The sequence below is a fragment of the Festucalex cinctus genome, chromosome 1, assembly GCF_051991245.1.
Source record: "Festucalex cinctus isolate MCC-2025b chromosome 1, RoL_Fcin_1.0, whole genome shotgun sequence".
In the NCBI taxonomy this organism is placed as follows: domain Eukaryota; kingdom Metazoa; phylum Chordata; class Actinopteri; order Syngnathiformes; family Syngnathidae; genus Festucalex; species Festucalex cinctus.
In genome coordinates this window covers 4,800,378-4,819,814 of record NC_135411.1, presented here as the reverse complement: position 1 = coordinate 4,819,814, position 19,437 = coordinate 4,800,378, and the positions used below count along the sequence as shown (strand labels likewise).

Sequence of the window (19,437 nt, the reverse complement as noted above, 5' to 3'; positions counted from 1 at the left end):
TGTTAATGGTGAACTGCTTTCCTCTCATGAGACGCCAGATGGTGGACCAGAATTTCCTCGAAGCCGTCCAGAAGTCATTTTCAATGGCCTCACCGAACTCCTCCCATGTCCGAGTTTTTGCCTCAGCAACCGCCGAAGCCACGTTCCGCTTGGCCATCCGGTACCTGTCAGCTGCCTCCGGAGTCCGACAGGCCAAAAAGGCCCGATAGGACTCCTTCAGCTTGACGGCATCCCTTACCGCTGGTGTCCACCTGCGAGTTTGAGAATTTCCGCCGTGACAGGCACCGACCACCTTATGGCCGCAGCTCCGATCGGCTGCCTCAACAATGGAGGCGCGGAACATAGCCCACTCGGAACCTTCTCCTCCCCCGGGACAAGGGAGAAGTTCTGCCAGAGGGAGGCGTTTAAACTCTTTCTGACTGCCCACACCTGCTCTGCGCCTCTCACCATGGGCAACTCCAGAGTGGAAGAGAGTCCAACCCCTCTCGAGAGGACTGGTACCAGAGCCCAAGCCGTGTGTGGAGGACAGTTCGACTATGTCTCGTCGGAACTTCTCTGCCTCACACACCAGCTCAGGCTCCTTCCCTGCCAGAGAGGTGACATTCCATGTCCCAAGAGTCAGCTTCTGTAGCTGGGGGGTCAGTCCGCCAAGGTCTCCTCCCATGGCTGCCACCCTGCTAATCATGTCAAAATTGTTACATAGAAAGATAAAATGTGCAAAATGCACTAGCAGATGGCGTGTTAGCTAGCACGGAGCTGTGGTGGTTGAGTTAGCAACAAAGAGTAGGACATTTGCGTCAATCATTTCAGTGATAACACTGTTCAACAAAAAATTTTAATCGCAGATGGCTTTGTGTGTCTGAACGTATTGTCGACGCTTATTTGGGGAAAATTGCAAGGTGGCTTTATTTCTATTTCATACACAAGGCAAATCAATGTGCTTCACACAAGCAAATACACAACACCTACAAACATCAACAAACAACCATTAACAACTTTCAGAAGCAAACAAAAGTAACTTCCTAAATTACATACAAAAAAAACATACATTGACATTTAAACACATTAACAACAAACATTTAATATTTACAGGTTGAGTAGTTTTGAAAGCATTACATTTACACTTTTAAGACGCACTGACACTTTTACAGCACACCAGTCTCACTTCCCTTCATTTTTTGAAGCTTCAAAGATGGCTGCCATTCTCACCAGCACACTCGTGTCCCTCAGAAAGCTTTTTACAAGAGAATCTTTTAGCACAAACACTGCAACTGAATGGTTCCTTCCCACCATGTCTTCTTGTGTGCTTTCTTAAATTTGACATGGAAGAGAAGCTTTTTCCACAATCTGAGCAGGAATACGGTTTCTCTCCAGTGTGTGTTTTTGCATGTGCTGTTAAAGAATTGGTGGAAGCGAAGCTTTTCACACATTTTGTGCATGAATATGGTTTCTGTCCCGTGTGTGTTCTTATGTGGCTTCTTAATTCACGTTTGGCAGGGAAGCTTTTGCCACAATCTGAGCAAGAAAAAGGTTTTTCCCCAGTGTGTGTTATTGAATGTAATGTTAAATGTGACTTCTGAGAGAAGCTTTTGCCACAATCTGAGCAAGAAAAAGGTTTTTCCCCAGTGTGTGTTCTTGAATGTAATGTTAAATTTGACTTCTGAGAGAAGCTTTTGCCACAATCTGAGCAAGAAAAAGGTTTCTCGCCACTATGGATTCTTTTATGTGTTTTTAAATATGACTTCCGAGAGAAGCTTTTGCCACAATCTAAACAAGAAAAAGGTTTTTCTCCAGTGTGTCTTCTTGTATGTGTTGTTAAATTTGACTTCGAAGAGAAGCTTTTGCCACAATCTAAACAAGAAAAAGGTTGTTCCCCAGTGTGTCTTCTTGTATGTGTTGTTAAATGTGAACTATTAAAGAAGCTTTTGCCACAGTGGGTACAAGCAAAAAGTTTTTCCCCAGTGTGTGTTCTTGAATGTAATGTTAAATTTGACTTCTGAGAGAAGCTTTTTCCACAATCTGAGCAAGAAAAAGGTTTCTCGCCACTATGGATTCTTTTATGTGTTGTTAAATATGACTTGCAAGAGAAGCTTTTGCCACAGTCTGAGCAAGAAAAAGGTTTTTCCCCAGTGTGTCTTCTTGTATGTGTTGTTAAATCTGACTTGTCAGAGAAGCTTTTGCCACAAACTAAACAAGAAAAAGGTTTTTCCCCCATGTGTCTTCTTGTATGTGTTGTTAAATCTGACTTCTGAGAGAAGCTTTTGCCACAATCTAAACAAGAAAAAGGTTTTTTCCCAGTGTGTGTTCTTGAATGTAATGTTAAATTTGACTTCTGAGAGAAGCTTTTGCCACAATCTGAGCAAGAAAAAGGTTTCTCGCCACTATGGATTTATGGATTCTTTTATGTGTTGTTAAATATGACTTGCAAGAGAAGATTTTGCCACAATCTAAACAAGAAAAAGGTTTTTCCCCAATGTGTCTTCTTGTATGTGTTGTTAAATCTGACTTGTCAGAGAAGCTTTTGCCACAATCTGAGCAAGAAAAAGGTTTTTCCCCAGTGTGTGTTCTTGTATGTGTTTAAAGCTGACTTCGAAGAGAAGCTTTTGCCACAATCTAAACAAGAAAAAGGTTTTTCCCCAGTGTGTCTTCTTGTATGCTTTGTTAAATGTGACTTCCGATAGAAGCTTTTGCCACAATCTGAGCAAGAAAAAGGTTTTTCTCCACTGTGTGTTATTGTGTGGCTTGTTAAATGTGACTTTGAAGAGAAGCTTTTACCACAATGGGAGCAAGAAAAAGGTTTCTCGCCACTATGGATTCTTTTATGTGTTGTTAAATATGACTTGCAAGAGAAGCTTTTGCCACAATGTAAACAAGAAAAAGGTTTTTCCCCAGTGTGTCTTCTTGTATGTTTCGTTAAATCTGACTTGTCAGAGAAGCTTTTGCCACAATCTGAGCAAGAAAAAGGTTTTTCCCCAGTGTGTGTTCTTGAATGTTTTGTTAAATGTGACTTCTGAGAGAAGCTTTTGCCACAATCTAAACAAGAAAAAGGTTTTTCCCCAGTGTGTATTCTCAAGTGAATTTTCAAACTTCTTTTTGAACTCAATGTTTTCCCACAGTGAGAACATTCGCAGGATTTGTCGTCAGTGTGACACGACCTATCATCATCAGCGCGTTCATCATTACCATCCAGATTATCATCATCATCATGATAAGAAAGGGACCTTATGTCATCACTCTTTGCTTTTGATGATCCACAGTGGTCTGCATCACTTTCTGGAATCATGTTTTGAGGATTTAAGATCCTGTTTGGAGGCTCTGCCCCTCTGCCCTCCTCACTCTCACCCTTGACTTCATCTTCACTCTTTAAAGGGGCGAAGGTCATTGGTGACTTGGTGACGTCATCCTCAACCTCCTCCTCTTTGACACGAAAGGGCTTTTCTTCCTCTTCGATGTAAGGATGTTCTTCCTCCTCTTTAACATTCGGAGGCTTCATGTCCTCTTGGTCAGGACGAAGATATTTCTCAGCGACGTCTGCAGGACACAAAGAGACAAACCCAAATTTAGGTTGGTCAAGCGTGAGTTGATGTGTATTATCGTTTCTACAGTGGCACCTCGACTTGGGCCCACCACACACTCGGATTGGCCCATCCCAAAAAAAACAAAAAGAAAAAGGAAAAAGAAAATATTGGCCTTGTTAAAAATCTGACAGCCGATATAAGGTCAAATCTAAAACCATTTTAATCTCTCTATTGATTGAAGTCGACTAAATTGAGTTGAGTTGATATTGTCCATCCGCATACATTTCAACTTTTACATAGAAAATTAAAACACCTATTTGTAACCATAGTTAGGCTGGAAGACCCCTACTTCCACATGATTCATCCCATTCTCATCTTTCAATTTAAACATATTCCAAATATTCACGCCTTACCCACAATTCACGATTTTGTACCCAATTTTTCCTCATGCATTCTTAATGGAAGATTCAAAATTTCCTTCCACATTTTTCATCCAATTTACTTCATTCCACTAGAGATAGACCGATATGCTTTTTTCAGGGCCGATACCGATACCGATTATCGGTAGTCAAGGAGGCAGATAACCGATATTTGAAGCCGATATTCATTTGCAGTAAAAGTTAAAATGTTGGCACCAAATTTTTGAATAATGCAAACCCTAACCGTTCTTTACAATGGATTCTCACACTGCACTTTTCATTTTACATCCTTCTATCTGCAATAAGACGTTGGTGGCGGGGGGAGTTAAATGTGGGGGCCAATGTGACATTACCTTTTATAGCATTTTGGATACTTGTAGTTTTATTCTATAAATGTTATATTTTTATATTTTGAAGTAATAGGAGGAACCCTGTCATTCAAAATGTACATCAGCTGTGGCATTACTTATTACTACAGCAAAAAAATAAATAAATAAATTCCATGAGGAAAAACTATTCATCCCTGAACACCATACAGTTCTTGTAGACCTTATTATGATTATTGTTATTGTTACCATATAGACAGTTTTGATAAGCTGAGGATCTTAAATCGAGAACAGCAATATCAGGCTACTCCTCTATACAAGAGAACTGTCAAAAGACACTTCATCATGTAGTTTACTGCCACGTAGGATGCCCCAATCAACGCAGAAAAAGGTAGAGTAAAATAACTTGGTTATAATGATAGTAAGAATAACTTGGTTAAACAGACATTGTTGCGGTGGACCGCTGCCAGTTTCTGCTGTTTAATGTGTTTTACACTTATAGACACGTGTGTGTATATGGGCACACTATTCTCTCACTACTGTACTGTACTGTATCACTTAATGGCACAGATGTACTTGTCTAAATAATAACTGGGCTGCAACATTGCTAATTCACATTAACAAGCACTATCTTAGCTGTCCACATGAATAGTTACTAACACACGAGAAAGTTATACAACACACCAAACATGAGCTCATTATTCAAAGTATGATGCACGTAACGAAATTACATCACTGAACATTAATTGCAGCTGTGTACGGCCGTAGATGTTACATATTAGTGGCATCCATTGAGAGGATAATGTCCCAAATGACGGCAGACATGACGTGAAAATAGAGACAAAACGAACAAATAAGCACACTATACTTTAGTGCACTTCTCTACTAATGCCAAACATACGGAAGAGAACACGTTCGTGTCGTTAAACGGTGTTTGAGACACTTAATTTGTTACAGAGCGGACTTTAACGAGGTGCACAACGAGCTGTCAATCAAATCGACGTCGAAGCTTAAGGCACACAATGGCAAACCAGTGCGACAAATAAACACAATATAAACTTTATATTGTGTTTATTTGTCGCACTGGTTTGCCATGACACTAAATAGCGTTTAGTTACTTTATATTATAAAGTAACTAAACGCTATTTAGTGTCATTGTGGCATCTCACTGCATAATAACCGCTATGCAACAAGTAGTGGACGTGACCCAGAATGCAATGTGTGCGTCACGAGAGGTAAATCTAATGACGTTACTCTACTCTTAACATGGAACTAGACCAGGGATGGGCAATCTCGGTCCTCGAGGGCCGGTGTCCCTGCAGGTTTTTGAGGCTTCCGTTTTCCAACACAGCTGATATATGATCAGCTCATCAGCAAGCTCTGCATAAGAGGGATAACGATCTCGTTGATTGGAATCAGCTTGTGTTGGAAAACGGAAACCTCAGAAACCTGCAGGGACACCGGCCCTCGAGGACCGAGATTGCCCATCCCTGAACTAGACAATGTAATAATGACAACTGTTAATATTTGGAACCTTTCTAACAAACATTATTTACTTAATTAAGTGAAAATGTGTGTGATTCCCTCCCCGAGTAGTTCAAGTAGCGAATTAGCTACTGGGTGTTAGCCTACATGCTAAGCTGAACACACCACTGTTAGCTAGCGGGGATTCAATGCAAGGCAATGCAGCTCCATTCATATAGTGCATTTAATACACAACATAATTCAATGTGTTTAGCTTATCATGGTGAAAAGTTCAGCGGAGTCTCTACTCTTTGAACTTACCTTCGAAGCATGTGTCTCGCGTTGTGTCCGTGGGTGCGTGTGTGACCGGCTACTGTGATACACGGCATACGCTACTGATTGGTTCTGGCTCTTGCACGGCTAACCAATCAAATGCTGCTATGGGCGTTACGTTGCTGGAGTTGGACTCAATAACAGACAGAGACGCTCTGGGCTGCATTCGAAGCGAAAAGACGGAGTTTTAAATGGATCGCTCATATCGGCCGTCAGATTAATAAAACAGGCCGATACCGATATGTACCAATATGTCAAATATCGGCCCCGATTATCGGCCCGGACGATTATCGGTCTATCTCTAATTCCAACGTCAATATATTCCACCAAATCATACCACGAGCTCTTTTCCTGTTCCAAAATTCACGCCTTACTCGCAATTCCCGATTTCGTACACGTTTTTTCCAATGTATTCATAATGGGAGATTCTACATTTCACATTTACTTCCACATTTTTCATCCGATTCACTTTGTTCCAACTTCAATGTAGTCCACCAATTCTCCATCTTTTTTTTTAGTTCCAAAATTCACACCTTAACCACAATTCACTATTTTGTACCCTACGCCTGCCCTCAGCGGCAGCCATCTTGGCCAATTGATTAGTTACGTCCAAGAGTCTCACTAGGGGTGGCGGCCATCTTGGCCAATTGATTTGGTACACCAGGGATTCTCGCCAGGAAATGCCCCGGCGTGAATAGGAAGTGACCTGATTTTCAACAGGAAATAACCCGATTTCAACAGGAATGACCCAGAAGTGACCTGAAATCAACAGGAACTGACTTGTTTTCGATAGGAAGTGACCCAGAAGTGACCTGATTTCAATAGGAAGTGACCTGTTGATTTGAACAGGAAGTTACCCAGAAATGGCCAAAAATCAACAGGAAGTGACCTGATTTCAATTGGAAGTGACTCGGAAATGGCATAAAATGTACAGGAAGTGACCCAGAAGTGGCTTCAAATTAACAGGAAGTGACACAATTTCAACAGAAAGTGACCTGATTTCAATAGGAAGTGACCTGAAATCAACAGGAACTGACTTGTTTTCAACAGGAAGTGACCCGGAAGTGACCTGATTTCAATAGGAAGTGACCTGTTGATTTGAACAGGAAGTTACCCAGAAATGGCCAAAAATCAAAAGGACGTGACCTGATTTCAACAGGAAGTGACCCGGAAATGGCATAAAATGAACAGGAAGTGACTCAGAAGTGGCTTTAAATCAACAGGAAGTGACACAATTTCAACAGGAAGTGACAAAATTTCAACAGAAAGTGACCTGATTTCAATAGGAAGTGGCCTGAAATCAACAGGAACTGAATTGTTTTCAACAGGAAGTGACCCGGAAGTGACCTGATTTCAATAGGAAGTGACCTGGAAGTGACTTAGAATCAACAGGAAGTGGCCCGATTTCAACAGGAAGTGACCTACCAATAGAAAGTAGTCCAATTTCAACAGGAAGTGGCCCAATTTCAACAGGAAGTGACCTGATTTCAACAGAAAGTGAGCCTTACTCCAGTCCTCAATCTTTCCTCCATTAATTAATTCACTCGTTAATTTACCTTAATTAAGCGCAACCGCTTCATTCCATTTTCATGTGTCGTCTTGTGCGCAGTTCGCATATATGCCCATATGAACTCGGCCCTTATTTGCAAACCGGAATCGATTGTCATTGACTGCCGTCTTCGTGAATGCTGCAGTTGCAACCAGTGATATTTTTGTCACCGAAAAATTGACATAATAATTTTCGTGACTAACTGTTTTTCCTGACGAAAATTAAATGAAAACTAAAATAGAAGCCATTCATTCAGACAATAACTATGATTAAAATTGACTGACAATTTCGTCAATGACTAAAATGAAAATGAAAACAACAGTCGTGAAAATTCACACAATCCAATCGGAATGAATGAGAAAAGAACCACTCAGAAAATGTGTTCACTGCACTTTAACTCAACTCAACTTTATTTATAAAGCGCTCTAAGAACAGGCATTGCTGTATACAAAGTGCTGTACATAAAACATAAATTGTGCAGCTGTAAGATTAATCTCAAGCAATTTAATTATGCACTTTTTCTTATTCAGGTGAAAAGTTACAATATTGTCAGTTGAACATGATTCATTGAAACAATAACGACACCATTGTATGAAATGTGTCTTGCGTGTTAAACTAAAGTCACAAATAGGTGTGCTATAATTTTCTGCATAAAAGTTTAAACGTATGCTGAAGGAAAATAGACTAAACTGTGAATTTAGTCGACTAAAATTGGATCAAAACTAAAATACAATCAGAAGATTAAATTATGACTGAAACTTGTTAATTTTAGTCAAAAGACTAACTAAAACTAAATTAAAATTTCTAATCAAAATTAACTGGTTGCAACAGCAGTTGAATGTAATAATGCAGTAATCATGACAAAACTGTGACTGTTTTGTAAAAAAAAAAAAAAAAATGTATGTGGGAAACAGTGATATGTATACCGACAAAAAAAATTAATTTGTAGTATTGTACCACCGTTTTAATACAGTCTTATTGTGCACCTAAGTGTTCTTAAAATCGCACACGTCTTGTCAGATACATTGGCATGACTGTCTCATGACTGTATAATCGGCCCCTGTCCGGAATCAACCAATCAAATCAATTTATTTCACTCTTTAAAATAACAGTTGAATTTAATTACTGTGTACAGCAATGAGGACTGCAGTGAATTTTTTTAACGCTATATAGTGGTGCTAAGTAAGGGAGAGTAATAAAAAGTGTACAAACCTGCTGCGTGTAGCATAATTCGAGGCTGCTCGCAAACATCGTCCAGCGGTTGAAAATGTTGCTCGTTCTCTTCTTTGACTCCAAAATGTTCCTCCTCGTCCTTTGGTGTCGTTCTCGCCGACATTTTGGCACAATAATGCCAACAAAGTCACACTTGGTCTCTTCCTGACCACGTGTTGTGTGCTTCTCTTTGTTAGCGGCTAGCGAGCTAAGCTAAGCTAAGCTAAGCGAACTCGGCCGAGAAGCATCAACGCGCACCGAGACGAGTTTAAACACACGCCGACATTTAATAAATGGTGTCGCAGACCTTCAAAATGGTGATGGGAGTCCTGTGTGTTCAGTCCAACACCAAATAAGAAAGAATGAATTAGCAGAGGACGTCTGATGAAACGCGATGTGGCCGCCGGCCAGTGCAGTGAGCACGTCAAGAAACGAACGTAGACGTGCGGCGGAAGTCAGGGGCAGGACACGCCCCCGCTGCGTTACGATTGGCTGCTGGAAATTGTCCGGGGGCTTCAGAGCAAGCAATGCCATCAAGTCATCGGCAGATGTCGCCATTTTTGCTGCAGTTGGAATCGAAAGTCTCGTTCCCTTTTTCAGTATTATTATACAATTGTAAAGTTTAAATGCCCGTTTAAATTTAACTTATTAAAAAGAGTTAAAAATTTTTGTGGTGAATGTGCAGTTTAAAAATTCGCCATCAAAGTTGAACAAGCATTTTGAGGTAAACTGAATGTTTATTATGAGGGATGAGATTTAACCACCAAATGTTATGAGTTTAAAGGCCCAGTCTGCCGGTTTCACTCAGGAAAATGCACGTTTTAAATGCAGGATTGAAACAAACAAACTACTTGTCAATTTACAGATCTGGGCTTCTCTTAATTTCTGGGGGTGATTTTGTCCTATAAACCCCCACCGCCCCAGCCCAACCCCACCTGTATTTTGCAAAAAAAAAAAAACAGTGTTAACACCCCTCCAGCCAATCACAGAGCAGGGGGGGGGGGGGGGGTCGCAAACGGGGCAGAGCGAAATTGTCGGCTGCGTGACGTCACTCCCGCGACAATTTGAAAGCACACACGGATTTTATTTTTCACTCACTCATTCACACGTTAGCTTCTGTGAGTGAGTGAGTGAAAAAAATAATAATACGTGCGTGCTGTCAAAATCCACGAGAGTGACGTCACGCAGCCGACAAATTCTCCCGGCATCTTTAAATTAACATTTTAACCTTGCCCTTTTTCTTTGTAAATACCTTAAAACCAAACTAAAATATATAAAAATGCAAAATATAAATAAATCTTGAGCAATAGTGTTGTAATTTATTTACCAAGCAGCGTTAGAGGCGTGTCAACCACGACAGCCCCACAACATCCGGAGTCTTTAGGAACTACGGGCGGATCTCATCCACCCTCAGGGCCCTGCCACCGAGGAGATTTCCAACCACCTCAGTGACTTTGAACCCAGAGATGTTACGTATGGGGTATGGATGGACCCAAAAGTGGAGGAAACAGGCAGGAAGAGCAAATGGAAGAACGATGTAAGGAACTTTATTGACTATGATGGGGAAGGACTGGACGAGACTGAAGGGAAGGACTCTGGGCTGGACGTGGACACAGATCATGGCGGAGACTTGGCGTGGCGTGATGCAGAGGCTTGGCGTGGCGTGATGCAGAGACTTGGCGTGGCGTGATGCAGAGACTTGCCGTGGCGTGATGCAGAGACTTGGCGTGGCGTGATGCAGAGACTTGCCGTGGTGTGAGGCAGAGACTTGGTGTGGCTGACTTGGAAGACTTGGCGTGGCAGACTTGGAAGACTTGGCGTGGCAGACTTGGAAGACTTGGCGTGGCAGACTTGGAAGACTTGGCGTGGCAGACTTGGCGTGGAAGACAGCAGACTTGGCGTGGAAGACTTAGCAGGGAAGACTTGGCGTAGAAGACTTGAACTTGGCAATAACAGACTTGGTAGACTTGGCCATAAGGACTTGGTAGACTTGGTAATAAAGACACCACGGTGACCAGACATGCAGACATTCAAACATCAAACATCAAACAATGCTCCCACACCCGTGTGGGACAAACACCACTCCCTTATACAAACACTAATGACAATAACAGGACACACCTGGCAGACACAGCAGGGAGGGGGAACCAATCAGCAATACACACCAGGAAGGGAAGACACAAGCAGGTGGACCAGGTAAACCATAACGAGACTGGGGAAGAAGACAGGAACACCAGACAACCAACACTCACTAAAATAAAACAAAAACCCAAACCAACTGAAACGTGACAAGAGATAGGAGAGCCCACCTCAGATTCGCCAGACTGCTTCCTCAAAGGAAGACGTGTTGGTGCAATTGAGATCTTCGAAGTATTCCCCCCACCGACTCACGACGTCCCGAGTCGAAGTCAGCAGCACACCATCTCCATTATACACAGTGTTAATAGTGAACAGCTTTCCTCTCCTGAGACGCCGGATGGTGGACCAGAATTTCCTCAAAGCCGCCCGGAAGTAATTTTCCATGGCCTCAAACGAACTCCTCCTATGTCCGAGTTTTTGCCTCAGCAACCGCCGAAGCCGCGTTCCGCTTGGCCAGTCGGTAACTGTCAGCTGCCTCCGCAGTACTACAGGCCAAAAAGGCCCGATAGGACTCCTTCTTCAGCTTGCCGGCATGCCTTACTGCTGGTGGTTCGAGGATTGTCGCTGTGACAGGCACCGACTACCTTATGGCCGCAGCTCAGATCGGCTGCCTTAACAATGGAGGCGCGGAACATAGCCCCCTTGGAACCCTCTCCTCCCCCGGGACAAGGGAGAAGTTCTGCCAGAGGGAGAAACTCTTTCTGACAGGGGATTCCGCCAGACGTTCCCAGCAAACCCTCACAATACGATTGGGTCCGCCAGGTCGGACCGGCATCTTCCCCCACCCTTGGAGCCAACACACTACCAGGTGGTGATATGTTGACAGCTCCGCCCTTCTCTTCACCTGAGTGTCCAAAACATGCGGCCACAAATCCAATGACACGACTACCAAGTCGATCATGGAACTCCTAGCCGAGGGTGTCCTGGTGCCAAGTACACATATGGACACCCCTATGCTTGAACATGGTGTTCGTTATGGACAATCCGTGATAAGCACAGAAGTCCAATCGCAAAACACCACTCGGGTTCTGACCGGGAGGGCTGTTCCTCAAAATCACCTCCCTCCATGTCTCACTGTCATTGCCCACATGAGCATTGAAGTCCCCGGGGAAGCACTCTCCAGCACACCCTCTCAGGACTCCAAAAAGTGTGGGTACTCTGAACTGCTGTTTGGTGCATATGCACAAACAACAGTCAGGACCCGTCACCCCACCTGAAGGCGGAGGCAGGCTACCCTCTCATCTACCGGGGTGTACCCCAACGTACTGGCGCTGAGCCGGGGGCCAATAAGACTGCCCACACCTGCTCGGCGCCTCTCACCATGGGCAACTCCAGAGTGGAAGAGAGTCCAACCCCTCTCGAGAGGACTGGTACCAGAGCCCAAGCCGTGTGTGGAGGAGAGTCCGACTATGTCTCGTCGGAACTTCTCTGCCTCACACACCAGCTCAGGCTCCTTCCCTATTTTAATCGCAGATGGCTTTGTGTGTCTGAACGTATTGTCGACGCTTATTTGGGGAAAATTGCAAGGTGGCTTTATTTCTATTTCATACACAAGGCAACTCAATGTGCTTCACACAAGCAAATACACAACACGTACAAACATCAACAAACAACCATTAACAACATTCAGCAGCAAACAAAAATAACTTCCTAAATTACGTACAAAACAAAACATACATTGACATTTAAACACATTAACAGCAAACATTTAATATTTACAGGTTGAGTAGTTTTGAAAGCATTACATTTACACTTTTAAGATGCATTGACACTTTTACAGCACACCAGTCTCACTTCCCTTCATTTTTTGAAGCTTCAAAGATGGCTGCCATTCTCACCAGCACACTCGTGTCTCTCAGCAAGCTTTTTTACAAGAGAATCTTTTAGGACAAACACTGCAACTGAATGGTTCCTTCCCACCATGTGTTCTTGTGTGCTTTCTTAAATTTGACATGGAAGAGAAGCTTTTTCCACAATCTGAGCAGGAATACGGTTTCTCTCCAGTGTGTGTTTTTGCATGTGCTGTTAAAGAATTGGTGGAAGCGAAGCTTTCCACTAGTGATGTGCTTCTCGGGTCGAATCCCTGAAGCGTGTGCCGAGTAATGCAGATGAGTGGTTCATGAACGGCGTGTCAGTGTGTGTGTTGATGACGTACGTGGTGACGTTTGAAGCCCCACGAAGCAGGTGTACCACGTGACTGATTCAGGAAATGATTCGCTAGGTTTGAGTGTAGTTCGAAATAAAAGCGGCAAAGAAACGCTATGGATTCCCCTTCACTTTTTCTGTTTTCGGGTCCCTTATTGCGCTACTTTTTTTTTGCTTTTGGCATTCGATTTGACGAACTTATTTTTGCGATGGAACCAACAAGAAAGAAATTTTCCCTTTCTTTGGGAGCACTTTGAGCAGATCTCACCTCAGAAGGTAATGCACTGCAATTACGCTACTGTCGCGAGCAGTGACAGGAGTCGGAGGCAGAGTGTTGAAGTCCGGAGCCAAACACCGGCGGTTTATTGATATCAGCTTCTCAGTGTTTAACAGCAACAACAACTCACTCTGCGCGAGGCTCACAGACCTACCAACATTTTGTTCTTTTATCCTTTCATCCTTTCATCCCAACAAACTCCCCCTTCGTCCCAACGTTCCGTGGGTGAATTATGTTCTAATCACTACACTACTATTTTAACAGATTCCAAAAATAAAATAAAATGTGACAACACATAAAATTCACATTTTTCTGTTAACAGTTGAAAGTCCCCTTCAGTCCTCAATCACAGAAATATACGCGTCCAATTCTATACAAACTTGCTATCTCATATCGATGCACCCCTGCTTCATCAGTACCATGTGAAAGAGTTTTTTTCCAAAGCAGGTGAAATTCTCTGCAAAAACAAACAAACCGCCTGAGTCCAAAAACTTCGGAAAAAATATTGTTTTTAAATAAAAATGAATAAGCACTTTATTTTACCTCATTTAACATTTTCACTTGTTGCATAAGTGCAAACATAGACAAAGTAACACAGAACAATTCATGTTAAAACACTCTTCAAATATATATTCTTTTGTATTTAGAGCATGATTTACACCCCACCATTTTATTGCATGCACCAAGCATGTTATACATTTTTCTGTCCACATGATGGCGTCGTCGAGGAAATGAATCATCTTGAAGCCCCTACGTGTGTGTGAAGCATTTCACTGCAGGGCTTCACTGCTTTACGGGGCTTCATTTTGCCATCACTACTTTCCACACATTTTGTGCATGAATATGGTTTCTGTCCCGTGTGTGTTCTTATGTGACTTCTTAATTCAGGTTTGGCAGGGAAGCTTTTGCCACAGTCTGAGCAAGAAAAAGGTTTCTTGCCAGTGTGTGTTGTTGAATGTAATGTTAAATTTGACTTCTGAAAGAAGCTTTTGCCACAGTGGGTACAAGCAAAAAGTTTTTCCCCAGTGTGTGTTCTTGAATGTAATGTTAAATTTGACTTCTGAGAGAAGCTTTTGCCACAATCTGAGCAAGAAAAAGGTTTCTCGCCACTATGGATTCTTTTATGTGTTGTTAAATATGACTTCCGGGAGAAGCTTTTTCCACAGTCTGAGCAAGAAAAAGGTTTTTCCCCAGTGTGTGTTGTTGAATGTAATGTTAAATTTGACTTCAAAGAGAAGCTTTTGCCACAATCTAAACAAGAAAAAGGTTTTTCCCCAGTGTGTCTTCTTGTATGTGTTGTTAAATCTGACTTCCGAAAGAAGCTTTTGCCACAATCTGAGCAAGAAAAAGGTTTTTCCCCAGTGTGTCTTCTCAAGTGAATTTTCAAACTTCCTTTTGAACTCAATGTTTTCCCACAGTGAGAACATTCGCAGGATTTGTCGTCAGTGTGACACGACCTGTCACCATCAGCGCGTTCATCATTACCATCCAGATTATCATCATCATCATCATCATCATGAGAAGAAAGGGACCTTATGTCATCACTCTTTGCTTTTGATGATCCCCAGTGGTCTGCATCACTTTCTGGAATCATGTTTTGAGGATTTAAGATCCTGTTTGGAGGCTCCGCCCCTCTGCCCTCCTCACTCTCACCCTTGACTTCATCTTCACTCTTTAAAGGGGCGAAGGTCATTGGTGACTTGGTGACGTCATCCTCAACCTCCTCTTTTTTGACGCAAAGGGGATTTTTTTCTTCTTTAAAATAAGGATGCTCTTCCTCCTCCTCCTTCTCCTCGTCCTCCTCCTCCTCGTTCGCGTGAGACTTCAGTTCCTGTTCGTCAGGACGAAGATATTTTTCACCAATGTCTGCAGGACACAAAGAGACAAACCCAAATTTAGGTTGGTCAAGCGTGAGTTGATGTGTATTATCGTTTCTACAGTGGCACCTCGACTTGGGCCCACCACACACTCGGATTGGCCATATCCAAAAAAAAAAAAAAAAAGTTTGGCGACAACACTGCACATGGAGCACTTTGATCTATGGATCAAAGGATGATCTAAGGTTTTTCACCAGTTTGTGTTCTTTTGTTTATTGCAAACGTTGACTTCTGAGGGAAACCTTTGTGGGAGCTATTTCTTGAAATTTTCAGTTAACTTTATAAGAGATGCTACTGACCCTTGGAATCTTCTGAACCATTTGTTTTTGTGACCAGAAATGTCAACGTTTAATATTGCAGGCGTTTTTAAATTTGGGGGAAAAATATTTACTTTCGAAAACTTGAGAAATATGTCACTTTTTTAGATGACACAACAGATGCAAGATTGGCTTTTGTATTTTCGAAAAAATTGACGCCAAACACCTCCCTCCTTTACTGTCAATGAATATCGACTTCAAATGTCGGTTAGTGGCCTCCTTGACTACTAATAATCTCCATCGGTATCGGTCCTGAAAAAACATATCGGTCTATCTCTAGCCCTTATGTCATGATGACTTTGTGCTTGTGGTGGTCGCCAGGGGTCTGCATCACCTTCTGTCGTCATGTGTTGACGAGTTGAGCTGCTGCTTGGAAGCTCCGCCTCCCCATCCTCGTCTTCATCTTCACTCTTTAAAGGGACGAAGGTCAGTGGCGACTTGGTGACGTCGTCCTCAACCTCCTCCTCTTTGACACGAACGGGCTTTTCCTCCTCTTCGATGTAAGGATGTTCTTCCTCCTTTTTAACATTCGGAGGCTTCATGTCCTCTTGGTCAGGACGAAGATATTTCTCAGCGACGTCTGCAGGACACAAGAAGACAAAACACACATTTGGTTTGGTCAAGTCAAATTTCAAGTGTGAGTTGATAGTACTGTCACAATCGAATTTTTTTTTTTTTTTTTTTTTTTTTAGAATCCATTCATCTCGAGGGTGTGCGCTCCTTCACCACGTGTCCAGTGACGAGATGAAATGGGGAATGGTGAGGTTCAATATTTCCCCCTTGCTACATTAATGCAGCCAATTTGTCTATCAAAATAGCACAGGGGGAAAATCGCTTTACCAAACATCTGTGTACAAAGTAGGGGTGGTTGGGGTGGCATGTATTTGTAATTGTAGTTTAACATACAAGACGTATTTAATACAACAGTGTCTTTATTGTTTAAATGAAACATACTGAACTGACAATAATATAACTTAGTTTTCACCTAAATTAAAAAAAAGTACATAATTGCTTGAGATTAATCTTACAGTTGCACAATGAAATAAATAATTAAATTAATTAAATAAAGTGCAGTGAACAGTGAACACTTTGAGTGGTTCTTTTCTCCAACCCGCGTTTCATTCCTTCTGATTGGATTGTGTGAATTTTCGTCACTGTGTTGTTTTCATTTTCCTTTTAGTCATTGATTAAATTGTAAGTCAATTTTAGTTCTAGTTATCATGTCAATGAATGGCTTCTATTTTAGTTTTTGTTTAATTTCGATCTGAAAGAAAAATTTCATGCTGAAAATTATTCGTTGACGAAATTAGCACTGCTCACATGCTGGCAGCACAGGATGACGCGGCACACGGACTATTTTGACCAGGTCTATTATTAATTTACTGATGTAAAATGTATTTACTTGTAAAAAAAAAACACAAAAACTTGTATACACACTTCGAAATGTTTGCTTTGTTCTTGTTTTGTTAGCTTATTCTTGACTGCACAACCGATTTATATTTCATGTACAGCACTTTGTATACAGCAATGCCTGTTTTTAAGACGCTTTATAAATAAAGTTGAGTTCATGAATGTTACAGTGGCAACTAGCGATAATTTCGTCAACAAAAAAATGTCATGATTTTTAAGTGACAAACTTGTTTTTTTCAGACAAAAATTAAACAAAAACTAAAATAGAAGCCATTCATTGAGACGATAACTATAACTAAAATCGACTGACAATTTTGTCAATAACTAAAACGATAATGAAAACAACACAGTGACGAAAATTCACACAATCCAATCAGAATGAATGAAACGCGAGTTGGAGAAAAGAACCACTCAGAAACTGTTCAGTGTTCACTGCACTTTGTTCAATGTTCAAACATGGTTACATTCATTGCGCAGCTGTAAGATTAATCTCAAGCAATTTAATTATGCACTTTTTTTTTATTCAGGTGAAAACTAAGTCATATTATTGTCAGTTAAACACGTTTCATTGAAACAATAAAGACACCATTGTGTGAAATGTGTCTTGCGTGTTAAACGACAGTTACAAATAGGTGTGTTATAATTTTCTGCTTAAACGTTGATATGTATGGTGAAGGAAAATACTAAAATTGGATTAATACTAAAATACAATCAGAGGACTAAATTATGACTACAACTTTGATACATTTTGGTCAAAAGACAAACTAAATTGAAATTTCTTGTCAAAATGAACAGTGGTTGCAACAGCAGTTGAATGTAATAATGCAGTAATCATGACAAAAAGATTAATGTGGTAATATTGTAAAAAAAATGCATGTGGGGAAACACCGTTTTAATACAATAATATCCTGGACCTTAAAGTGTTCTTCAAATCGCACACGTCTGTTACAGACATTGGTATGACTGTCTGATGACTGGATAACCGTCCCCTGTCCGGAATAAAGTTGAATTGAACAGCGCTGAAATTTCTTCACGCTTTATAGTATTTATAGTTGTGCTTCAGAAAGGGAGAGTAATAACAAGTGTACAAACCTGCTGTGTGTAGCACAATTCGAGGCTGCTCGCAAACATCGTCCAGCGGTTGAAAATGTTGCTCGTTCTCTTCTTTGACTCCAAAATGTTCCTCCTCGTCCTTTGGTGTCGTTCTCGCCGACATTTTGGCACAATAATGCCAACAAAGTCACACTTGGTCTCTTCCTGACCACGTGTTATGTGCTTCTCTTTGTTAGCGGCTAGCGAGCTAAGCTAAACTAAGATAAACTAAGCTAAACTAAGCTAAGCTAAGCTAAGCTAAACTAAGCTAAGCTAAGCTAAGCTAACTAGACTGAGAGCACTGAGCTGGATAGCCGACAGCACACACAGTACAGAAGACCTGCGGAAGTGCGGCGGAAGTTAAGTCAGGCAGGACACGCCCCCGCTGCCTTATGATTGTCTGCTGGAAACTGGGCGGAGGCTTCAAAGCAAGCATTGTCATCAAGGCATCGACAGATGCCGCCATTTTTTTTAATTTTTTTTTTTGCTTGCTGCAGTTCGAAAGTTTCATTCCCTTTTTCAACGTTTTGTTCCCGATATAATTGTATAAAGTTTTAAATGGCACCAGTTTATTGAAGTGGATGTGCAGTTTAAAAATTCGCCATGAAAGTTGAACAGGCATTTTGAGGTAAACTGAAAGTTTATCTGGGATTAGATTTAAACCACCAAATGTTATGAGTTTAATTACTGGTCTTAGTTAGTAGTAAATGTTTGGTACAGTATCTGATGATATATTATTGATATGTACAATATTTATTTGTACTGCAAGTAATACAAATGACTTTTGGCCAGTTTTTCTCATCTGTGGCTCTCACACTTTCCTTCAGCAAAATTTTGACGCAACACTTACCTTCCAATGAAGGTAAAATGTTCGTGATGACTGATGATGACAAGCCATTGAAGTCAAGGAGGCGGACCTCAGAGCCAAGGAGTAAGTTGAGGGCAGGTACCAACTGACTCCTTATTTGTAGGGAGGGCACTAATGCTGATTGGCTAGGGATGTAAGGTATTGCCACACACTTCCCACCAGGGGGAGCATCATCTCATCAGCGCCACACTCAGAAGTACAAATGCAATTGCATTGTACTGTCGCTTCTCTTAATGTGATCATTTTTGTCGGAACGCCGCCTGTGAGTCGCAGCAGTGGCCGGAAACGGAGCTGGTGTGTGAAGCCCAGAAGTCCAGGTGGCATCTACTCCATTTGATTTGTATTTTGATTTCAAAATGTGATGAAAGGTTGTTTGACGACAAGAACAATCTGCCTGCAGAGGCAAAAGTGCCACATGAACAGAAATTATATTACTACATGCAAAATGAAAGAATCAAAACCAGGTATGGACACAATTTTGTTCTGATGTC

The 19,437-nt window shown here is 41.6% G+C and overlaps 1 protein-coding gene across 1 annotated transcript; it reads right to left on the bottom strand.

Moving 5' to 3' along the window:
- Positions 1–918: 918 nt before the first annotated feature.
- On the bottom strand, positions 919–18,389 carry LOC144006419 (uncharacterized). Its single transcript, XM_077505270.1, has 7 exons — positions 18,079–18,389; positions 15,911–16,156; positions 14,964–15,248; positions 14,161–14,687; positions 8,822–8,927; positions 2,525–3,531; positions 919–2,377 (listed from the first exon to the last, which is right to left on the bottom strand). Exons 1-7 carry the CDS (start codon positions 18,200–18,202, stop codon positions 1,187–1,189), a joined length of 3,486 nt encoding a protein of 1,161 aa, XP_077361396.1. The 5' UTR covers positions 18,203–18,389; the 3' UTR covers positions 919–1,186.
- Between the last annotated feature and the right edge of the window lie 1,048 nt (positions 18,390–19,437).